This window comes from Delphinapterus leucas, chromosome 18, assembly GCF_059928025.1.
Source record: "Delphinapterus leucas isolate spDelLeu-1000000601 "Yukka" chromosome 18, BTC_Dleu_Yukka2, whole genome shotgun sequence".
NCBI lineage: Eukaryota > Metazoa > Chordata > Mammalia > Artiodactyla > Monodontidae > Delphinapterus > Delphinapterus leucas.
In genome coordinates, this window is record NC_143146.1 from 58,878,687 (window position 1) to 58,899,846 (window position 21,160).

At 39.0% G+C, this 21,160-nt stretch overlaps 1 protein-coding gene across 8 annotated transcripts in view; it reads left to right on the top strand.

The window, feature by feature from the left end:
- LRCH1 (leucine rich repeats and calponin homology domain containing 1) overlaps positions 1-21,160 on the top strand; it is a 191,602-nt gene that overhangs the window by 79,356 nt on the left and 91,086 nt on the right. For all 8 annotated transcript variants that reach the window (XM_022574847.3, XM_089899542.1, XM_022574849.3 and 5 more), the window contains one exon: positions 10,985-11,129. In XM_022574847.3, the coding sequence (XP_022430555.1) occupies positions 10,985-11,129 (145 nt within the window). The remainder of the gene's footprint in view (positions 1-10,984; positions 11,130-21,160) is intronic.

Genomic DNA, 21,160 nt, shown 5'->3' on the forward strand with positions numbered 1-21,160 from the left:
CAGTGGGTACACAAAAAGTATTTGTTGAGTGACTCTGTTGCGAAGAAGCTTTCCCAAACAGAAAAGCATAATGAATTGTCCTTTTCCCTCTCTTAAAACTATAGGCTTCATTTGAAATTTCAAGTTTCAGTTTTATCCAAAAGATAACAAAGTTGAATTTAAAATTCCCCCAAATAATGTGTCTATTTTCAAAGAAGGACAGACAAATGAAACAATAATTTAAGGCTGCTCTGATCATTTTTATACACATAAAATGTCATTAGTGGTAAAAATAATATTTTTATTATGTATTAGAAGATGACTATGGATTTTCAAATAGACTGATGTATAAGACTGGCTTTCTTATGGAATATTACATTTAAATATTACAGTAGCTTTAGATTTCTTGAATCATATCTGCTTAAAAATATCACTAACAATGTCTTTAAGGGTTTTTTTTTTTAATTAAGTTTGTGATAATGATTTCTCCTTTGACATTATCAGCAATATGTTGAAACTGGCTCAGAACTTGTGGGTAGCTTTTAAAATTTTGTCTCATTTGAGATTAATCAACCACTGATATAATTGACACCATGTGATATAAATTTTGAATTCTGTATGATTCCTATTTCAAAGTGATGGCTGTTACCTTCACTCTCCTTGATGTTTAACACAAGTATTTGGGGAACTTGAATCATGGATTATCTGGCTAGTAGAACTGTGATTTAGTTCAGAGTTAATAAAAGGAAAGATTCATTTCTTTATCTTAGAGCTCTTTAAAAATGTACTAACGTGTTTCCATGCCAGTTAGAAAGTCTCTTGGAGGGTCAATAATTTTATCTTTGATAGTTAAAGATCTTACACGGTCTCATGCCTGAGATTATTTACGACATTGCAAAAAACGATAATATTTGATTTGCCTCTAGAAACCTCCTTTTAATGAGAGACCAAATCAATAATAAAAAATATAAAAGCATTCCATCCGCTTTACCTTGGGGAGGTAATATTAACTTTCCTAATGTTTTTATTTGCTATTTTTAAAATATATAATAAAAGAATCTAATTAATTGATGCTTATAGTTTTCTGACGTTCTGTAGACTCTTTCACAGTATATTTGATTTCAAAAGCTAACAAAGGTAAAAATCCTGGAAAAAAATTATGGTAAGGTCATTTTTATTATAAAGGGCTTTCTTTCAGCAAATAACATTTGTTTTATGGTTGAGAGTGGTTTTTTTTTAATGAATTTATTTATCTATTTATTTATTTTTGGCTGTTTTGGGTCTTCGTTGCTGCGCATGGGCTTTCTCTAGTTGCGGCGAGCGGGGGCTACTCTTCCTTGCAGTGTGCGGGCTTCTCGTCGCAGTGGCTTCTCTTGTTGCGGAGCACCGGGCTCTAGGCGCGCAAGCTTCAGTAGTTGTGGTGCATGGGCTTAGTGGCTCCGCGGCATGTGGGATCTTCCCGGACCAGCACTTGAACCCGTGTTCCCTGCATTGGCAGGCAGATTCTTAACCACTGCGCCACCAGGGAAGCCCCTGGTTGAGGTTAATATTTATGTAATCAACTCACAACTGTGCCTTGTTTCATTCTGGGTAGTAAACCTGGAATGATAGTAAACTCCAGGCAGACTGAGGCCATGGAGTTCAAGGTTGGCCGCTCTGTCTTCTGCTCTGTTCACAGAAAGTCCACTCTCTTCCTTTAACTCCAATACACTCATGTGAGTTTGAGCCCTTAGAGCCCTTGAGACTCACTTTCTTTGCATTCCCCATTTACTCACTGTGCAGCCCTTGCCAGATCCCTTAATCACTAGTAACTAGTTTTCCTCTAGTTACAATGTGACAGAGACTATCCATGAACTGGCTGGTGAGTGATTGTCACCAGCTGCTCAACTTTAGACCAGCAGCAAGGTATTTGTTTCATTTTAAATACTTTATCATGTGCTTTACTGAAGTGCTCTTTGAGCTCTAGAACCTCACAGGGAAAGCTCCAGAGATTGTGTTCTCCCTCTTGCACCCCAGAGAACCCAAGGGTTCCTGCCCCGCTCACAGCACCTGAGCAGTTGCCCTTAGTCTGACCTGCCAGGGGGCTGGCCCGCACACTCCCTTTTCCCCGCCTAGGGTCTCAGCAGAGCCCCATGCTGTGTCTCCTTTGGGCTCCTCTGCACCCTCAGGGACCCCGCGTTCCTGCGGTTATCTGTGACTGTGCCTCTTCTCACATGTCTCTCTAGAATTTGACCATTGGGCTCTGTGTCTCTCTTCCTTTCTGCTCTGTGAGATTGTTAAAGCCGAAGCCATGCCCTAATTTATTTCTTTTCTCAACTGTCATTTGTTGAGTTCCAGGCCCTGATATTCACTCTTCTTCCCAACATTTATGAGGTGCAATTGTATCAAACACGTAACAATGGTTGGCAGTGTGATGAGTGTATACGTGTATATGATCAGTGGGTGGAGGTAGAGAACACTGTTAGGTAAGGTAAGTGCTGATTTAGTGGTACTTGGTCATAGAGCTGCCTAATAACGTTGATGGTGTAGATGTGCCATCTGTCCCTGTGTAATTCCCCAAAGTTGTCCCCTTCACTCAGGCTTCCAGCCTGGCATGGTAAGTAATTTCTGTTATTCTGGGAAATTGTAAGTTCCAGGATAATGTTTGTATTTTGTGACCATTTTAAAAAGCATTCTTTGTTTTCAATTGTGATAAAATAACATGTAGCATAAAATTTACCATCTTAACCGTGTTTAAGTGCCCAGTTCAGTGGCATTAAGTACATTCATGTTGTTGTGTACTGTCACCATCGTCCATCCACAGAACTCTTTTCACCTTGCAAAACTGAAACTCTGTACCTACTAAATAATAACTTAACATCCTGCCTTCCCCCAGCTTCTGGCAACCATCATTCTACTTTCTGTCTCTATGAGTTTAACGACTTTAGGAACCTCGTGTAAGTGGAATCTTACAGTATCTGCCTTTTTGTGACTGGCGTATTTCACTTAGCATAATGTCCTCAAGGACATGTGGTAGCATATGGCAAACTTTCCTCCCATTTTAAAGCTGAATACTAATTCATTGTATGTATAGACAACATTTTGCTTAGCCATTCATCCTTCGATGGAGATTTGGGTTATTTCTACCTTTTGACTATTGCAAATAATGCTACTTAAAGCAACCATGTTCTATGAGAAAATTAGTATTTTCCTTTCAAATTAGTATTTCTCATTTTAAAGATTATTACTGTTGATGGGCTGTTTTTATTATGTCTCAGAGCAAAAGTTCTGTTTAAGCAAATGGGAAATGATTCATTAGCTAAACAGAATCACTAGGGAATGGGTCATTTCAGAGAAACTGTAACCACCTAAAATGTTTTTGTTTTGAGTAATTTTACACAAAAACATTAAAAATAGACACTGCCCTGCTCTCTTGAACAGAACATTTGAAAGATAGTTTAGGGCTTCCCTGGTGGTGCAGTGGTTAAGAATCTGCCTGCCAATGCAGGGGACACAGGTTCGAGCCCTGGTCCCTGAAGATCCCACATGCAGCGGAGCAACTAAGCCTGTGCGCCGCAACTACTGAGCCTGTGTGCCTAGAGCCTGTGCTCCACAACAAGAGAAGCCACAGCAATGAGAAGCCCGCGCACCACAACAAAGAGTAGCCCCAGCTCACCACAACTAGAGAAAGCCCGTGAGCAGCAACAAAGACCCAACACAGCCAAAAATAAATAAATAAATTTAAAAAAAAGACCGTTTAATTGCCAAATATGTTAACTATTGCTAGGTTATTCAGCATTGTGAGTATTATTTTGGTGCTACTAGTACATTGTGCTATAATATTTAGAAGGGCTCTGACCATCACATTTAAAATACTTAAATTTTAATATGTCTGTATATTTCACTCTTTGTTACTATTTTTTTTTTAGAAGCACACTTTCTTATGGCTACCTCCCTTTAAAAAATCTGTTTGTTGCTTCTGAAATGCAGTGGGACTGAAACAGTCAACAATAGCTTTTGTTAGAATTGTGTTTAAGAGTAAAAGCTTCTGAGTGAGGCTTTCAGAGATTCTTTAAGTAAAATGATTATACTTTGGAACAGGAATTTCCCGCCACCCGCCAATTCCATCTGCGGTGGTCTTTTAAAATATTATTTCCTCATTTTGTTTGGCAACACTTTGGATAGGAGAAGTACAATAAAGAAATCAGTTTTTGCTATCAACATTTCAGTAATGCAGTTGTTCAGGAAAAGGCCACCTATAGGTAATTACCTCTTTAGTACTTTGTGGATTTCATAGGTGTCGGCTGCTAATAAAATCACCAGGCCAAGAGGCTGTCATTATATCCTTTTTGGCATTTCCCAAGACTAATTTCTATATCTTATTTCCTCCTTCACCTTGGGAAAGGGAGCCTTCAAACCAACTTATAGGTTTTTCACTCATAACACACAATTGGTTTTTTCTATTCTTTCATCTCTGATTTATTATTGTCATGAGGCATTTGTACATATGGTGTGCTTCATATGCTTGTCAGCTAGATTTTAAACTCCTTCCCAGCCCAGGCCTTTTTTCTTGCTAGAAATACTGCATTTGGAACCCAGCATTAGCTAACATAATGATAGAGACTATTCTTAGAGTCCTTCCCTCTGTGCCAGGTGCTGCTCTAAGGACTTTATATGTACCATCTCATTTAATCCTTCCAATAATTCAGCGGAGCCAGTACTATTATTATCCTCATATTATAGGCAAAGAAACTGCGGCATAGAGAAATTAATTATTTCCAAGTCTACACACTAAGTGGTGGGATCAGGATTTGAACTCCATCTGTCTGACCTAAGAATCTGCTTTCCTGCCACATTTACTCAGTGAATATTTATTAAGCTCTTACTGTCTACCGGTGAACAATGTGAAGATCCCAGCCTTCATGGAACTTTCATTCTAGTAGAGGAAGAGAGAAAATGAACAACCAAAATACATGAGTAAATTGTATGCTATTTTAGAAGGTTATCCAAGTGCTAAGACAAAAAAGAAAATGTAGAACAGAGGGAGGGGGGTTAAGATGGACATGCTGACATTTTAAGTAGGTCATCAGGGAAGACTTCATGGTTCATACGGAGGAATTGTTTAACAAATCTCTAGTGTTTGACAAGATTTTTTTTATTGATCTCTTAGAGGTGTAGCATGAAATCTTGGTTGACTCACTCGAAACTTTTATGAATCCTCTTACTAGTTCTGCCTGTTTAACACTGGAAGTGTCTGGTGGTTTTATCTCCAGAGTCAAGGATGAGCCAGCCCATGGGCTCTGCTTCACTGCCTGGAGTAGGTAGGCTCCCTTACTCCAGAGCATTTCCAAATGGGCAGTTGTCCCGGGAGTGCCCCATGGGGGCTGAATCATGGGGCTGGGCGGGGTGTCTGTGCTGAAAGAGGAGGGGCAGTCCGACACCCAGGACATTGTGGAGCACTCCCCTGTGAATAAAGGATATAGCTGAGATTCTTCTGGAGAGACCCCTGCCTACCTAGAAGAAAAGGGATATGGATTGTCCAGACAGGGCAAGCAGCCCCAGACCATCCTTCCACCCAAGCATTATCTCTGAACAGTGGACCCAGGAGGGACCAAGCAAGAGGGTGCAGATGGCCTGGCACAGAGTGTCCCTTCAGTACAAGGAAGACATTGGGTCCCATATGCTTGTCTGTGGGTCAGGGGCTTAGATTTATATGTGAAGGACACATATTTCACCCAGTTATTGAGACATCATGATAGGTGCCAATAGGCTAAAATTAAACTTCCATGATAACATGTTTATCCTTCAACTCAAAACATGTCTCGTTTGGTCCTTTCGGAACTGGGCGTGATTCGACCGCCAGTGATCAGGCCTTTTCTTCTGACCAGAAAGCAAGACGTTGCAAATGAGGTTGCCAGCTGTGTTGGTCCATTAGGCTTCTGCTGGCGGCTGTGACGGCTGGTAGCTCAGCATGTCGTCGGTGCAGAGTGGGAGGCCCTGTCCGGTCCCTCCTGAGGCACCACTTCCCTTTTTTATACACAAACAACACGGTGCCTCTGAGGGTGCTGACTGCATACCAGATTCCACCGACTGTTTTTCTACCCTCCTCTGCTCATTTTTATTCCTTTGGCTACTTTATTTTAGGGCTTTGCAAAAAGCTTGTTTTGGCCGGGTCAAAACTTATTGTTTTATTTCTGGCTGCTCTGCTCTCATGTGAACGTTTCAATTAAGAAGCAGACACGAGGAGGACGTGGTTCTGGAGTTCCGGTTTGCTGCCCGGCTGTTTGCCCAGAGCTGCGGTGGACCCCGCTCCCCAAGGCCAGGCTAGACCGCCGGGCAGGTTTCCAGCAAGGAAGGACGGAGTCCAGCTTGGGGGTAGGCAACCGGGCACCATGACACGTGCTCTTCTTCCTGGAGAAAATATTAGGACCTGGTCAAAGATCACCTACTTTTAGTCCAGAGCTTTGGGATCATTTAATGCCTCCTGATCAGGCACCAGAAACGGATCTGTTATTATTATTGTTTTTTAAATTAGAGATACGCACAAGAACAACTGACCTTCCCTAATCGCAGTCCTACAAGGCCGACCCGGCAGTGGTTCAGAACTACCTACTGGTTTAGTTCTTGCCTCTGCCACTTACTAGCTCTGTCACCTCAGGCGAGTTACCTAACCTCTCTGGACCTTGGTGTCCACACATACCAGGGAGTTATAACAGCACCTGCCTCCCTAGGTTATGGTGAAGATTCAGTGAGGAAAAAACCAAATTTTCTCTGATCGTAGCCAACCGATGATATGAAAACTCCGTTGCAGATCGGATTTTTGTTGCTCTGATTGTATCCAAAAAACAGTTGAGTTGGAATTTAGAGTAAGAATCTCACTGAGCAGTGGTTAACTCTGGATTGGCACAGGCTTTCTTTCCCAAGCCTGTTGTCTAAACCGGACCCTTCCTGGGCCTGATGGCCTGCTCCTAGGAGAGCGCCACCTGTTGGTGGGTCTTGCTTTAGGTAGGAAACTGAGAGGGTGCATCACCGGTGTTTCCCCTCGGATAGTGGGAATCAACTGGATATACAGGGATGCCCAAGTCACACCCTAGTACTTCTGGCCATGGACCCCAGACTTCAGATTTTTAAAAGTGATTCCAGTATACCAACGAGATTGAGAAATGCTAGGCGAATACTTTATTTAGGGAAATAGCTCATAAGTGGGTTCATTTATACCTCCATGTATTTATAACAAAATTAGAGAAATAAACAACAAAAAGAAACACAAATTCCTCATCACTGTTCATCTCTAGTTTAAAAGCTTACTTATCTTTCTATCACTCGGAAATTACTGGGCTTCTCACAGCTCCTGACCCGTTTGTCCAGGCTGGTTTGGGTTGTATTTCAAAATAAAGATACAGATTGCCTCCTTAACACTTGCCTGTTATCTTTGAGCTCTTATTCTTTCTGTCTTTCCTGGGTTGGAGAACTTTCATTGCTCCCATCTTGGTCTGTCTGTAGTCATGACTGGGACAGCCAGGCTTCTGCTTGCTACTTGAGCTCTCTCTGTCTCTGGCATGGATCTGCCCTTTCAAAGTCCCAGTTAGGGACACTCACATCTGTGTGGGCACCATGAACTGACCGTCTGCTCACATCTTTAATTACAACTAAGTCCTGGATCTCTTCCTCCTCCTGTGTGTGTGTGTGTGTGTGTGTGTGTGTGTGTGTGTACGTACGTGTGTGTGTTTTAAAAGAGGGACCAGATCCCATTTTAGTTCTCTGCTTTCAGCTGATAGGAAGAATTTTGAACAAGCTAGTATGTCATTTGTTCCATTGTTTATAATTGGATTATCCACTCTGGATTATCAAAGTCAAAACGTCTTAATCCAGACTGACTTCCCCAGCCTTTCTGGGCATCTTTCCCATTGCGGGTTAGTGGATGCCCAAGGATCCAAGATGATTTCTGCATGAGCCTAAGTAAATTATAGGAAAGCAGACCTGCTCGTTTTTTCGCACCCTCTTTTTCTCTTCCAATAAGAAAGTTAGTTGAGAATTAAATGATATTCAGACCCAAGCAGGAAAAGTAAGTCACGTATTTGAAAACTCATTCTAAACTCTTCAGTGAAACAGAGTGCTTATGTAAGATTAGGATAATTGGCAGTTGAAGCCAGAGTTTCTACTTACCAGGTTTCCTATAGCCACTTCCATAATTTAGCCCATCAGGTGACATATTGTTTTCATTACTTTCTCTTTTGAACTTAATGTTTATAACTTTCTTATCCTCTGAGTCTTTACACAGAACATGTTGACTCTGTTTTTATTGCATTTTGGGCAAATAAAAATGCAGTGAAGATTTAATCACTGTATCTTCCTAATTATCTAGCTGTGGGACGCATCATGACCTCACGTGGTCTCACGTGGGGAACTCAGTCAGGCCTTGCAGTTAGACATACTTAGGTGTGAGTATGATTACTTATTTCTGTGGCTTTGGACAAGTCACATAAGCTTTCTGAGCCAGTTTCCTCATCTTTAGGTTGGTGGTGACACTGCTCCTTGCGTTGGTTTAAATGAGGTACTAGATGCAAAGCTCCAGGCATGATGCCTGGCTTGATGGAAGTGCTCAAGGGATGATAACATTTACCCGTCTGGATTTTAGCTCTTTACTTGTACTTTTTTTTTAAGCACAATTAGAACCTTTTACCTTATGGTTCAATTCAGGGTTTGTGCCTTTCATCTTTCAAATGATAAACTTTTTACAAGTAGCCCTCTGTGTCTTTCATTTCTGCAGAAATCATGTACTTAGTAAATGTTGATGAAAATGTCAATAATCTGGGTAGTGATGCTAAACAAACAGGAAAGGAAAACTTTTGTTTCTGCTTTTCAGCTTTGTTTTAATTTAATCTAGGCAACTGTTTCTATTGATATACAGGCATTGAAAGAATCTAAGCTACATGTAGGTTTTGTGATTTCTTCCCTTTTAATTTAGAAACCGGTACACAAACCCAGGATGATAGGGGTGCGTTGCATAGGTAAATTCTCACTGACTCAGTGGACACGGAGGTCTGTTCATTTGGCTAGCATTGTACGTTCGGACGTGACAGGTGCCCACCATTAACACCTTATAACTTTATAGTGGATAATATAATACTCTCAAAAAAAGAATTCCTGGAAAAATACAAAATAGCTCAATTAAAGGATTAGGGCGATACTGTTGGCCAGACCCTGGACAACTGATAGTTTTGCATGTGATTTTCCTGTTGAAATTCTCAGAGACCTTAAATGAAGTTTACTGCAGTGTGAATCATAGAAGAAGGGGAAGGGAAAACAAGGATGAAAGTGGAGAGATGATCATATACTATTTCATCTTTCACTCTTTTTATATGATGAATTGTTGAAATAATTTTTTAAAATCCTTATATTCCTAGAATAAGTCCCACTTAATCATAGTATGTTAATCTTCTTATGTAAGTGCTTAATTCTGTTTGCTCATTTTTAATTTAGGATTCACATCAGTATTTGGAAAGGAGATTCATATGTAGTTTCCCTTTTGTGTACTTTCTTTGTTGGGTGATGGTATCAATATTATACCTCGCTGTTTAAATAAGAATTTGGAAACTTCCCTTCCTTTCATATGGTTTGAAATGGTTTAAATATTAATCAGAATTATCCCTCAAAACTTTCCTGGAATTCCCCCTCTGAAGCAATCTAGACCTGTTTTTGTTGATTTATGTGTTTATCTATTGGAAGGTCAGTCAGCCTTTTGACTTATATTTCATTATAATATTGACCTATTTAAGTCCCTCACCCACATAGTGTGATTCCTTAAGTGTATCTGAAATATTATTTACTGAACATCTTCAATTCATACTGATTAAGCCCCTGCTAAATAAGGGTGAGGTGCTCTGTTGTTGTTGAGTTACTGTTTTCAAGAGTTGGTGGCTCTTTTTTATATTCAGCATTTCATGGCATTTCACAATCATGTTTACCATTCCCAGATTTGGATGTTAAGGACGATTCCATATTTTTATTGTTGAGATGGTGATACTGTAAACTGTACTGTATGTTTACATTACTCTGTAGACCGTTATTACTGTCTTTGGTACACTTGGCAAGGGAGCCAGTTTTACTGAAGGTCATGCTGCATAGTATCCATCTTTCATAGACACAACTGATTTATCTCTTTCTTGTACATTGTACGTGCTCAGTAATTCTAGTGAATGAAATACTTTAGTATCTACTATGTGTTTGTTTGGGAAAGGTATAAAAGACATGTTCTGAGAGATAATATGTTATGAATGCAAAATTGAATTAAATAAATGAAATATTAAGGTAACTATGTGTATTCAGATATATTAAAGGATTCAGTTTTACACATTTGTCCAGGGGAAAAATAATTTTCAGATGGAGCGAAAAGTAAATGTTGATTCGGTTGCCCTTATACCTGGCCTGAATTTACAAATTAATATAAAGAGCTAGGACTTCCCTGGTGGCGGAGTGGTAAAGAATCCGCCTGCCAATGCAGGGAACACAGGTTCGAGCCCTGGTCCGGGAAGATCCCACATGCCGCGGAGCAGCTAAACCCGTGCACTACAACTACCGAGCCTGAGCTCTAGAGCTGGCGAGCCACAACTACTGAGCCCACGTGCCACAACTACTGAAGCCCACATGCCTAGAGCCTGTGCTCTGCAACAAGAGAAGCCACCACAATGAGAAGCCTGTGCACTGCAACGAGGAGTAGCCCCCGCTTGCCACAACTAGAGAAAACCCACGCGCAGCAAAAAATAAATAAATTTATTAAAAAAAAAAGAGCTAAAACTGTTTCAGCAGTATTTTTGCTTTTCTGTATGAATTGGGCTATACAACGCTAGGAAACGGGAATCACAACGCCATAGTAACAATGGTGCAAAAAATGATAGTGTTGATCTACATGTAGATGATAATGTTTATTTTAAAATGTGTTAAGGAAAAAGTATTGATAGTTGATGAGATTGTATTAGATTATGTTGAAGAGTTATTAACAAGATATTTTTTCCTTTTCTTATAGATTTATCTAAAAACAGACTGGTTGAAGTTCCAATGGAATTGTGCCATTTTGTATCACTGGAAATTCTTAATCTGTATCATAATTGTATCAGAGTCATTCCGGAGGCTATCGTTAATCTGCAGACGCTGACTTACTTAAATTTAAGGTAGGTTGACTATAAGGGTTATAATCAAATTCGATGAAAAAAAATAACTGCTTGCATGTCCATCAGTTTTTTTGTTCTTTTTTTCTCTTTGATCTTTTCTGATCACCCTTTGAAGTAAATCACATGAAGATTATTGAAGAAATATCTTTTCTAATACATTTGTGGTGCCGTTAATTTCGTTTTTGGCACTAGACTTCTCTGAACGTCAGTAGGGCAAGATGTTTTGGTTTCTTAAAATAATTTATACAGCATCATTTATACGTTTTGACTGTTTGGTACTTGGAAACCTGTTGGTATATTTTCTTCGGGTATTGATGTAGATTTTGGAGGAGGAAGGATGAAGGAAGTGGAAAATGTTTGGGGGTTGGGACAAATTAGGGCCTTGCAGGTTTGGGGGGTTATTGGTGCCATTCGATTTGTTACACAGCACTGACTGAGCCTGTTCACTTTAGGCCACCGGAGAAAGTTAAGGAGAAGCACTGAGCAACTCCAGCAAGATACAGAGTTTGCTGTCTTTAGCCCATTAAATTAGGTCAGTGTTTGCTGAGGATGGGTCAGTGTTCTGTATTGACTCTGATTAAGCACAACACAGTGTACCTATTAATGCACTAAGTAGCCCTGAAGTTAAGAAAACTATTTTAAGGTCTAACTTTTAGACTTTGCTGCTGTGACTGTCAACTTCTCTGGCCAGATTTTGACTCCTTGTTTCCTAAATTCTTGACTCACATCTGGGATGTCAGGAGAGAAGGGGAGCTGTTTTATCAAATCTGTCTCTACTATTAAAACAAAGTTGCAAAGTTCAAGCCTTTGTGCAGCCTTCACTCTTGTCAGTTGCATTACCTTTTTATTTTATTTTTTTAAAGAAGATGGTAGGGGTAGGAGTTTTTAGTAATTTATTTATTTATTTTTGCTGTGCTGGGTCTTCGTTTCTGTGCGAGGGCTTTCTCTAGTTGTGGCAAGCGGGGGCCACTCTTCATCGCGGTGCACGGGCCTCTGACTCTCGCGGCCTCTCTTGTTGCGGAGCACAGGCTCCAGACACGCAGGCTCAGTAGTTGTGGCTCACGGGCCTAGTTGCTCCGCAGCATGTGGGATCTTCCCAGACCGGGGCTCGAACCCGTGTCCCCTGCATTAGCAGTTAGATTCTCAACCACTACGCCACCAGGGAAGCCTCAGTTGCGTTATCTTAATGTGCAAAGAGTAGCACCTAACTAGCAGGGCTTGTGCTGTGTAATAATACGCCAAACTTTAAACGTCAGGATTCCCAGTAAACCAGGTATAGCATTAATTTATGATAGATAATAATGTCATTTATTTTTTTTAGGGTTTTTGTTGTTTGTTTGTTTTGGTTGACCACTGAGTTAGGAGTCTTCTGCAGCTTTCTTTGCAGCCAGAAATGGGTTTCCATCGCATTTCATTAGGACTGCGTATCTTTTTCCTTGGGAGTGAAAAATAAATCTTGGTCATGTTTTTAAGTGGCTCTTACTTATTTTTGGTAAATAAGATGTAGGTTACTATTAGGATAATCTAGAGGCTCAACATATGTAACTTTCATTTTTCCAGGTTTCTAGTTCATTTGAGTTTTCTTGTGTAAGAGCCATTCATGCTGTTTCTTCTGCAACAGAATGTTGATTACCTTGTTGCCTGATGGAACCAGTAGAGTGGTGTCTACAGACATTGGCTCATTATCTCCCTAAAACATCTGCCTTCTAATCCCAACCCATATAGGGGAAATAACCCAAGAGCTATGTAGTTTGGTCTGTTTACTTCACTTACCTACTCCTGACGCTTGCACCTCCAGCAGCCCTGCATGCAGCAAGTAAATAGATTTAACTTTGCATTGTTGTTTTAAATATATATACACTGAGAAACTTTTGGCTATAGATGACATATTTCTTCTGGCATGATGTAAACTATAAAATTCTACAAATACTAGAGAATCTAATCTTAACTTTGTATTTTGCTTTAAAAGCATTAATAAAATTTGTTTTGATAGGGTGATTTTTACGTTGATCCTAGTTGAGGGTAGAATAACGTTGCCGTCTTCAGATGGTAGAAAGACTATATTGGAATATGAATCTCAGGAGTCTTTAATTCAAGAACAGAGAGAATTTGTTGAAACTGACAGTGGTTGAAGAGGAAGTGTATGGAGTATTGTAAACAAAGTTTTGTGATGAATTTCTAAGGAAAGGAAAGGAAAGAAATAAAGGGATCATTAAGCAACCAACTTTTTTTTTTTTTTTTTTTTTTTTGCGGTACGCGGGCCTCTCACTGTTGTGGCCTCTCCCGTTGCGGAGCACAGGCTCCGGACGCGCAGGCTCAGCGGCCATGGCCCACGGGCCCAGCCGCTCCGCAGCATGTGGGATCCTCCCAGACCAGGGCACGAACCCGTATCCCCTGCATCGGCAGGCGGACTCTCAACCACTGCGCCACCAGGGAAGCCCCGACATCTCCTACTTTAATATTACCATGTGTTAAGACATATTCTCTAGTGTTGAACTCTTTAAAGGAATTGATAACTAAATGGAGAAGATTAAGAAAAAGCATGTCTCTTACTTTTCAGAGATACTGTATCAGGGTATATGAAAAACGTATGTAAGTCCTCTAATCTCTTTGAAAGCCAGGTACTATATATATGTATATAACTATTATTATTATATTTTAATAAATTCACTAGGTTTTTAAAAAAATATTTACTTGTTTATTTGGTTGCGCCAGGTCTTAGTTGCAGCTCACTGGCTCCTTAGTTGCAGCACATGGGCTCATTAGTTGTGGCACATGGGCTCCTTAGTCGTGTCATGTGAACTCTTAGTTGCAGCATGCATGTGGGATCTAGTTCCCTGACCAGGGATCAAACCCAGGCCCCCTGCATTGGGAGCGTGGAGTCCTATCCACTGCACCACCAGTGAAAGTCCCTATACATATATAATTATTTTTGATGCCTTCTATCAAATTTACTTCATGAATGTAAACGTGTAATATAAAATAGTAACATAGGGCAATCTGAAAAGTGACCAGGAGATGGTCATCTTGTTTATTCAATTATAAGGCCTTTAATTCCTGTTTGATTATTGGGTTTAGTTGAAACATGTCCTCTAGGAATTGGACCCTTGGAATTGAGTTATTTCTCAGTTTGGGAATAATTTAAGGTGGAATGTTATGTTTGCATAAAAGATTTATTTGTAGCTTGTGAAATGGTAGGTGACTTATCTGTTTATCGCCAAATGTATAATAATATCTAGAAAATACCAGTGCCATCTAATTAAATTGTAAGTCTTCTGAGATATGCTGAGTAATAACATCACATGATAGTCGTGTTGTCTATGTGAGTTTTTGCTGTCTTCAAACTCCCACCTCCACTCCCACACCCCACCTCCCCCCCCAAGCTGGTAACCAGGAGGAATTTAGAACGTTGTGCTTGTTTGTGATCATGACAGACGTCCCCTTCATAACAACCAGGGTTGAGCACTGTGGCCTTTTCATGTCTTTTCTACCCCTCATGAAAACTAAGTCAACAAAATAAAAGGTATTTCTTCTTGGGTATGGTGAAGAGGCATGGTGGAATTCTGTTGACTCTTGGCCTTTGGAGGAGAAACTGCCAATCCATTTAACTGCAAAAGAAACAAGGCACTCAGGATGCTGCAAAAGGACTTTGTAGGTTGCTTTGTAGGAGAGCTGCTGAGTCCCCTTCAATCTAATTTTTTTTCTGTGGTAGTTACAAATGAGATATTATGGCAGTGAAAAAAACTCATATTCTATTTTTTAGTAGTCCATTTGATTGAGTGATTATTTTTTTAATTGAAGTATAGTTGATGTACAGTATTATATAAGTTACAGGTGTACGACATAGTGATTCACAATTTTTAAAGGCTATGCTCCATTTATAATTATAAAATATTGGCTGTTTTCCCTGTGTTGTACAATATGTCCTCGTAGCTTATTTATTTTATACATAATAGTTTGTACCTCTTTATTTCCTACCCCTATATTGCCCCCCACTTCCCTCTTCCTACTGGTAACCTCTAGTTTGTTCTCTGTATCTGTGAGTCTGTTTCTTTTTTATTATATTCACTAGTTTTATTTTTTAGATTCCACATATAAACAGTATCATACAGATTTTGAAAAGACATTTTCTAGACAGAAGCATCTAATCAAATCAAGCATTTAATCAAATTGTCACTAATTTAGATGTGTTGGGGAGGTCTGTATAAATTTCAGAAAATTAAAGAAATACTGTAAATTACTTTTGATCACACAGTGTAGACTGGCTCAGATATAGCATGGTGTGAAACAGCTTTAACGAATAGGCAAGTTCAGTAGCCTTTATCAATAAATACCCCGAACACTTCCTTTTCTGTAGTGCTTAGGATTTTTTCTCTTATTTCTATTAGCCAGAGAAAAAGAGTTGCTCGAAAAAGTAGTGCAGAGAAGCTGCTTTTCAAGTTCCACAGATTTCATGTTTCTATACTTAAAATTAAACATGATCTCACTGGGTTTTTAACATTTTTTTCTTTTTAAATAAATCACAGGTAGGAATTGCTGATTTTGTTTGTTCCAAAATAAGAGAGATATCCTGTGAAGGGACTTTGAATGCATGGGAACCAGTCAAACTTGATTACACCCTCCAGGATACATTGCATGTTCCAGCCGAGTAAACAGTCATAAATATTTGATGGTGTTGGTGATAATGATGACAATGGAGGTGATGGTGGTGGTGATGGTGAGTCACTGCCTCACCAGCTTCTTGGCTGACAGGGTCTCTCAGCAACCTTATCTTTAGATGTCAGATGGCTGCTTGGTGCCAGCATCCCAATTCCCATTTTAGACTAGAGACGGGTTTATTTAGCACATGGAAAGAAAACCTTCACTGTGAAACACAGTTAAAAACACTGAAGTGTTTTCTAGTTTTTCCTCTCGTGACAGAAATGTCCTGTTTGTGGAAAACATTAATTTATCGCTGTTTATGTAGCCTGCGTCTGAGGAACTGGGCTTTTAATCTTTGCTTCTTGGTGTTCACAACAAAAGGTTATGTTGATTTAATGTATGTGCTACTGGGTCTCTTCCTGTTAGAAAGTGTCTTAATCCAAGAAATGTGGCCAAGAACAATAAAAGTGATTAAGCAAGGCTTGTTCCTATATGGGAACAAACGCTTTGAACCTGGGTTACACAGGAATGCCTCACAAAATGTAAAATCTGTTTTAAATTGTTGGAGAGATTGTTGTTGATGAGACTCATGCAGAAAATGTACCTTAGAAAACTAGAAGAACCCAGAGCAGAGAGGCTTTTGGCGGGTGTAATGGTGTTGTGAATGCAACTAAGAATAGGGAGCTTAGCTTAAAAGTTTCATCTCAGAGAGGTTCTGGCATAGAGGCAGCGAGGAAATGCAAGTTCTTTACAGCATTTGATCGTAGTCCTTCCAGAACTCTCGGTGAGTGGTTTTACTTTCCTGGGGTGAAATGCACAGAGCCAGAAGCTGGTTGATTCATTAGAAGCCCCTTTCTCTCCCAGCCTCCTAGGAGTGGATGGTGAGGCCTTGTCTGTAGAGAAGGGGGCCGTCTCTTGAGCAAAATGTTATCACGCCCTACAAGGAATCCTTTCTGGCTTCTTTTTCTGAAGGCTGGCATCCTTTTGGCTGCTAAACAATGTGCAGAAAGAGCCAACTTCCTGATGGCTGTATAACCTGTATCCCCACATTCCTTTGGGGGCTCATTTGGAGAATTAATCTTTAAACCTCAGACTATAGCTCTGTATTTGCAGGGCTTGGGAGAAGCATCCTACATGCTAGGATTGCCCTAGGAAGCACAGATTTAATATTTTTTTGTTATGAACTAAAAATGAAGTTTCATTGTTCCTAAGAATTTTGATTTCTATCCCTAGGAAATATACCTTCTCCTTGTGACTGACCTTTCTGAAGAAAGTCTCAGCTGTAAGATAGTGTTTTTTTTCTTTCTAGAAACGGAGAAAACGGTCGATGTCTTCTTAAACTGGAAAAGGGGAGGAATTTTGCTCAGTTCAAACTTGCATCCCTCTTTGTTTTGTGAAGATCTTATCTCATTCAAAGGGGAAGGGAGAATATTTTAGTGTATATATTTTGGAGCTGGCTTCTGGTGACTAGGTTGTGCTTTGTGAATTGACAGTCAGCAGGAAGACACCAAAACACAATGAACCATGTTGGAATTTGGAAGTATCGTCTTAAAATTTGAAGGTATTTTTCATAGAATGCTGGAGTTGGAAGTGGTCACCAGAGTCACCCATTGCAGGAGCGGCAACTTGTGGTTTAAGCCTTGCCTTTTCTAATGTGCTCACTGGGCATTTGTTTTTCAGGTGGAACCTTGAGTAAACAGTCCCTAAAAATTTTAGTATACTTATAAATTACTGTGCCTGTAAAGTTATTGGCGTTGGCAGTTGAAGGGCTTCATTAAATGCGAATGAGTTCGTAATAGGTATTTCTTATCAGATTCCATTCCTTTTAGTATAACCCATGCTTGGCAAGACTTCCAAAAGGGATTTTTCCATTCTACACATCACCTGATCACAGACGTTTCTTTAGATCAGTGTTTGTATTGAAAAAAAGAACAGAGAGACACAAAAGGGGCATTATAGCTTTGATAGCCAGACTGCTGTCAGAATGCGCTGGTTTTGTTTTCAGTTCTGCTTCTGATCTTAATAAAGTTTTTAAGATCTTTGTGCTGCAGATTTGCTTTCGGAAAATAGGGTGAACACTCACTCCTAATTCATTGTATAGATTTTTTTGTTTATGGAAATTCTCAAAATTTTTTCTGCAAGCTCCCACCAAGCTCCATGCTCCAAATGAGCAAGCAAATTACATTTATTTTTCTCACTAGACAGACCAAAGTCCTTTGAAACATTGTCACTTCATCAATCATCAACTTATGTTTACTCCAAGAGCATTACAGTTTACCAAGTCTTATAACAAGTGATGTAGATGAGAAGAGGGAAAGGAAGAAAAACAGAGCATAAACATGTGAAAGGAGGTGTGGAAGTCTGAAATAACTTTCACTGTTGTCCATCATCATCAATCATCATCACTTCTTAATAGCCAAGTAGGATTTCGTTGTTACACCATCACATTTGAGCCCTTCAACAGCCCTTTATTTATTTATTTATTTTTAAAATATTTATTTACTTATTTTGTCTGCGCCGAGACTTCGTTGCGGCACGCGGGATCTTCACTGTGGCATGCGGGATCTTTAGTTGCGGCATGCACGATGCATGTGGGATCTAGTTCCCTGACCACGGATTGAACCCTGGCTCCCTGCGTTGGGAACGCGGAGTCTTACGCACTGGACCACCAGTGAAGTCCCAACAGCCCTTTACTTTAGGTAGGAAATAGGAAAGTGATTTATCCCTAGGATACACTATTTCATAAATAAGAATAATAGGAATTAGTGGAACTTATTTCTATGACATTTATTATTTGCTCAGCACTTTCACCGTTGTCATCTTGCTTGACGCTGTGCTCTGATGCATTCCGTGCTCCTTTGAATCGTTTCAGAATCATAAACATGGTTGTTACAGAATCTTCCAGGAGGCCAACCTAAATATTTAAATAAGGAAATTAAAAATATTCATACTGCTATATTCATACTCGATTCCCTTTTTAAATTTCTAACACCTATACATTTGTGCCTTTGTTTTTTCCTTTATTCATTTTTTCTGAAGTTTGTTTTTATTGTGTTTCTTTTTAAAAATCAGCTTTTATGTTTAATGACTGTTGATATTTTCCTTTTCATTAATTTCTATTATCTATCCTATTTCCTTTGGTCTATTTTCTTGTAGTTTTATTCTTTTTCTAATTTCTGGAATTTCTAGTTATTTTTCTTTTCTCATAAGAGCATTTAAGGCCATGGATTTCCCGGTACTTAGTGCTTTAGCTGATGCCTAAAAGTTTTGATGTACGGTATTTTAAAAAATCACTCCTAAATCTTTTCTGATTTCCAGTATTTCATTTTTGACCCATGAGTTTCCTATAGGATATATATACATTTCAAAATTTTTATTGGAGTACAGTTGCTTTACAATGTTGTGTTAGTTTCTACTGTACAGCAAAGTGAATCAGCTATACGAATACATATATCCCCTTTTTTTTGGATTTCCTTCCCATTTAGGTCACCACAGAGCACTGAGTAGAGTTCCCTGTGCTATACAGTAGGTTCTCATTAGTTATCTATTTTATACATGGTATCAATAGTGTATATATGTCAATTCCAATCTCGCAATTCATCCTACCCCACCCCTTTCCTCCTTGGTATCCATACGTTTGTTCTCTACGGCTGTGTCTCTATTTCTGTAAATAAGATCGTCTGTACCAATTTTTTCAGATTCCGCATGTATGCGTTAATATACGATATTTGTTTTTCTCTTTCTGACTCACTTCACTCTGTATGACAGTCTCTAGTTCCATCCCTGTCTCTACAAATGACCCAATTTCATTACTTTTTATGGCTGAGTAATATTCCATTGTATATATGTACCACATCTCCTTTATCCATTCCTCTGTTGATGGGCATTTAGATTGTTTCCATGTCCTGGCTGTTGTAAATAGGGCTGCAACAAACACTGGGGTGCATGTGTCTTTTTGAATTATGGTTTTCTCTGGGTATATGCCCAGGAGTGGGATTGCTGGGTCACATGGTAGTTCTACTTTTAGTTTTTTAAGGAACCCTCCATACTGTTCTCCATAGTGGCCGTATCAATTTACATTCCCACCAACAGTGCAAGAGGGTTCCCTTTTCTCCACACCTTCTCCAGCATTTATTGTTTGTAGATTTTGTGATGATGGCCGTTCTGACTGGTGTGAGGTGATACCTCATTGTAGTTTTGATTTGCATTTCTCTAATGATTAGTGATGTTGAGCATCTTTCATGTGTTTGTTGACCATCTGTATGTCTTCTTTGGATAAATGTCTATTTAGGTCTTCTGCCCATTTTTTGACTGGGTTGTTTGTTTTTTTTGATATTGAGTTGCATGAGTCGTTTGTATATTTTGGAGATAGAATATATTTTTATAGTTATCTTTTAAAATTGATTTTTAATTTAATTGCATTGTGTTTGGAGAATATTTTGTTTGATATTGATTCTTTAGATTGGTTGATATTTGCTTTATAGTCTATGCATAGTTAAATTTATAAATATTACACATGAGCTTGAAAAGAATGTATGTTAAGTGTTGTGTACAGGGTTCTAGTAAATCCACTAAGTATAACTTACTGTTGCTTTTGCATCTCACTTATTTTAGGGTTTACTCTCCTTCCTTTATAATATGCATCCTTAAGTAGTTCATTCAGTGAGGGTACATAAATACAGTCTTCTTTCTGAAATGTCTTTCCTCATTCTTAGAAGAGTCAATTATTTGTACAAAATTTTCATTTGTATTAGTATAAAGTTTTAAGTTGACAGTTCTTTTCTATTGTATATCAAAGACATTATGCCTTCTGGCCTCTGTTTTGCTATAGAAGAATCCTTGCTTGTCTACATATTTTAAGTTTGTAGAAAATCTTCTATATTTTTCCATTTGATTTCTTCCCATATCTTTGTCTTTGGTGTTCCTGTACTTTATGCTATGATATGTATAGGCATATATTATTTTGATTTATCTGACTGTACACTTTATTTTGCTTCCTGAGTCTGAAGATTCATGTCTTTCATCAATTATAGAAAAATTTTTTTTTTTTAATATTGTGCCTTCCTCTATTTCTCTATCATTTCTGTCTTCTTTGTATACTCCCTATTAGTTATATGTTAGACCTCTCATTCTTTCACATTTTTTAGTCTCTTTATTCGTTCTTATTTCTTTATATTTGGGGTATTTTTCAAGCATGAATATGCCTTTAACATATTGAGAGTGAAAGTACGGTAATACTTTGAAAGCAGGAAAAATTGTAGCACCACGGGATTCCTTAATGGAGAAGACTCTTAGTGATTGAGATGTGTAGCACAGGAACTGTATACATTTTGACTCATTAGTGAAATCTTATGCACTCTCTTACTCTTATAGTAGTATACTTTGTTGGT